The following is a 3,657-nucleotide window of genomic DNA, read 5'->3' on the forward strand; positions in this document are numbered from 1 at the left end:
TATATAGTATATATATATAAACAAAAAATTTTAATTGAAACATTAAAATATGCTATATGATTATTTAAAACAGTAAATGTGGAAATTTTATGGGAACTTCAGAACCTCATTCAGCACAAACGATTTATAGAATTTATAGATATATACTGTAATCAGATCATAATGATCATAAACCAGCTTTGCAGGTTTTTACATTTTTTATCAGCTTTTGATTCAGCCAGGGTAAGGTACCCCTGTATCGGTGCTAAGCGATAACCTCAACCCGACGTGCTACGCCCGACTGAACCTGACAGCATGCCGTCCATCGCGCTGAATGAGGTTTTGATGGTTCCATGAAAAGGCCGATTAGAGTATAATGTTTCAGGCCATAGAGAGGTGCCCGTCTGATTCAAATCCACTATTGGCCCATTGCCGGCCGCTGTTCTCTCATGATAGCCTGCTGCCAGGACACCGTAATAATCAGTCAATCCAGACACGCCTCTGCTGTGCCAATCAGAGACCTCTAGAGCCGCTTGCCAATGTGAAATCCGGAAGGTTCTCTGACTGGACGTTAATGGAACGATCAGAATTTGACTGCAAATCAGATACTGACACTCTGAAACATAAAATTCCAATTAGGATTATTGCAAGCAGAACAACAAGAACATTTTTAATCTCCATTCACTCTTACAAATAAAGGTTCCAAAAGGTTGGTTTCACAGCGATGCCATAGAAGAACCATTTATTTGGTTCCTCAAAGAACCTTTCAGTTGAAAGTTCTTAAAAGAACCTTTTTTTTTTTTATGTGAAGAACAATTTAAACGTCTAAATAATATTTTTGGTTTTATGGATGTTGAACGTTCTTCAGGGAACCACTGATGCCAATAAAAAAAATTTATTTTAAAAGTGTATAGCAACTTCATTTAAGAACCTTTCTGTCTCCATTCGTCCTTCGTCTATTTCTACTTTCGTTGCTAAACCTCCAACATTCAAGTAATCAAATAAGAGGTGTTCCAGGGTTAAAAGAAATCCAACCTGTGAGAAACCAAGAGAAGGGGGGTGCCTGACTGAGAGTGAAAGCAGAGAAAGAGACGGACAGACACAGTAAGAGAGTGAGAAAGACAGTTCATCCCCAGAAGACAGACAGTTTGTGCTGTGGCTCCACATTTAAGCAAGTCTCCAAATGCAGTTTGCTCATTTAAAAGGATGGTTCATCAACAAATGACAATTCTGTCACTTATTCACCCTCACGTTGTTTCAAACCTGCATCTCTCTTCAAAGAAAAAAGCTTCCAAATAGGGTTTTCACAGCAATATCATAGAACCATTTTTGGTTCCCCAGAGACATTTTTTCTTAGTCTGAAGAACACTTTAACTATCTGAAGAACCTTTTTCACTATTTCCAGAACTGCACTGGAAAGGTTCAATGAATATTAAAAGTTCTTCATGGAACCATCAATGCCAATAAGGAACAACAAAAAGAGATATTTCGGAGGATAATTCACATCAACCATGACTGTCAAGCTACAAAAAGAACTACAAAAGCACAATATTAGTAGTCCATATGACGTTTGCACTGAATTCATTCAGAAGGCGTATGATAGCTTTGTGTGAGAAAGTCATTCATTGATAATCTTCTCCAAGTTCTGAAATTTCAGTATTGACTACGTTTATGGTGCTTTTCGGTTTTTTTTTTGTCCTTCATGAAGCTCAAAGGTCATGGTTACTGCATTTTGCATAACATTCTCTCCCAGTAAACCATAATGTTTGGAGGAACATGAGGGTAAGTATAAATAATGATTTTCATCAACAAACTATCCTTTCAAATGAATAAATGCATTAAAATCTGACAAAATGTTTAGGGAAAACCTCAGCTGATCTAGTTTTCTCTTTATAAAGATTGATAAGAATAAAAAGAAGAACAGAACGGGAATCCTCTTCCAGAGTCTACCTTTCTTTTTGTTGAATTCATCTTCTTGATCATCCGATTCCTCCGTGTGATAGCTCAGCAGCTCTTCCTGGTAGACCTCAGCATAATCCACCTGTTTGACCTTTGACTTCTTCCCTTTCTTTGCTTTCTTTTCCTCGTCGCTGTCAGAACCCTTCTTTTTCTTTTTATCCTTTTTCTTCTTCTTCTTATCCTCCTCTTCCTCCGCCTCCTCCTGCACGGCATCCTCATCCTCCTCCTCCTCGGCCGACTTCTTCTTTTTCTTGCCGTCTTTGCTCTTTTTCTCCTTGGACCCCATGTCTTCTTGTCTTTCTTTGCTTTCGGATGGTTTACTCTTCTTTTTCTTCTCTTTCCTTACCTCCCGTTCCTCGTTTGAGGTCCGTTTTTCTTTGCTGATGGGCTCATTGTTGTTCTGCTCATCCGTCCCGTTGTCATTCTCTGTCACCTCAACATCTTCCTTTTTCTTTTTCTCTTTCACAGATTCGCTCTTTTTTCTCTTCTCTGTACGTGTCTCAGCGCTCTCTATCTTCTCCTCGGAGCTCTTCTGTCTTGTCTTTGCGTCCCTCTTACTCTTTCCTTTTGCCGTTGGCTCCTTCTCCTCTCCTTCGTCATCCCTATCTTCGGTTTCTGTTGGTTTTTTCTCTTTTGTGGGCATCTTTTATTCATCCGGAGTGTGGCTGGGTGAGGGTGAGTGTTTCCTCGCCGTCTGCGGTGTAAGGTGTCGCCGTCTGACCCGCGCCGGCCGATGGGCCCCTGCATGCAGCTGGAGCGGGGCCTCAGCTCGGAGCCGGAGGCTCTCTCGTGCAGGCACCGAGCTCATGAATAATTACTGTGCTCAGCGTGGTCACATAATCTGTGAGAGAAAGCAAATGAAAACGGAGAGGACAGCGATCATTTAAGAACCTTTCTGTCTCCATTCGTCCTTCGTCTATTTCTACTTTCGTTGCTAAACCTCCAACATTCAAGTAATCAAATAAGAGGTGTTCCAGGGTTAAAAGAAATCCAACCTGTGAGAAACCAAGAGAAGGGGGGTGCCTGACTGAGAGTGAAAGCAGAGAAAGAGACAGACAGACGCAGTGAGAGAGAGAGAGAGAGAGAAACAGTTCATCCCCAGAAGACAGACAGTTTGACAGTAGGTCGGGTGCTGTGGCTTTACACTTAACCAAGTCTCCAAATGCGATCTGCTCATTTAAAAGGATAGTTCATCAACAATTGACATATCTGACACTTATCCACCCTCACATTGTTCCAAACCTGCATAAAGCTTCCAAAAGGGGTTTTCGCAGCAATGGCCAAAGAAATGTGAACAGTTCTTAAAAGAACCTTACCTTTTTCTTTTTTAGTTTGAAGAACATTGTAATCGTCTGAAGAAACTTTTGTGTATTCAAAGGGTTCTATATTAAAGGTTCTTCATAGAACCATCAGAGCCAATAAGGAACCACAAAAAGAGACATTTTGGAGGACAATTCGTATAAACCATGACTGTCAAGCTACAAAAAGGACAACAAAAGCACAATAGAACTATAGTCCATATACCGTCTGAACTGAATTCCTTCAGAAGGTGTATGATAGCTTTGTGTGACAAGGTTGTTCATTGATAATCTTCTCCAAGTTCTGAAATTTCAGTATTGACTACGTTTATGGTGCTTTTCGGTTTTTTTTTTGTCCTTCATGAAGCTCAAAGGTCATGGTTACTGCATTTTGCATAACATTCTCTCCCAGTAAACCATA

At 40.4% G+C, this 3,657-nt stretch overlaps 1 protein-coding gene across 1 annotated transcript in view; it reads right to left on the bottom strand.

Moving 5' to 3' along the window:
• Positions 1–2,581, bottom strand: part of LOC107675695 (lipoxygenase homology domain-containing protein 1-like) — a 31,581-nt gene extending 29,000 nt beyond the window's left edge. The window contains exons 1-2 of the mRNA XM_016470110.1: positions 2,145–2,581; positions 1,930–2,069 (exon numbers count right to left, since the gene is read on the bottom strand). Coding sequence (XP_016325596.1) covers positions 1,930–2,069; positions 2,145–2,581 — 577 coding nt within the window. The remainder of the gene's footprint in view (positions 1–1,929; positions 2,070–2,144) is intronic.
• Positions 2,582–3,657: the final 1,076 nt, after the last annotated feature.

Source organism: Sinocyclocheilus anshuiensis, unplaced genomic scaffold, assembly GCF_001515605.1.
Source record: "Sinocyclocheilus anshuiensis isolate Anshui unplaced genomic scaffold, SAMN03320099.WGS_v1.1 scaffold708, whole genome shotgun sequence".
In the NCBI taxonomy this organism is placed as follows: Eukaryota; Metazoa; Chordata; class Actinopteri; order Cypriniformes; family Cyprinidae; genus Sinocyclocheilus; species Sinocyclocheilus anshuiensis.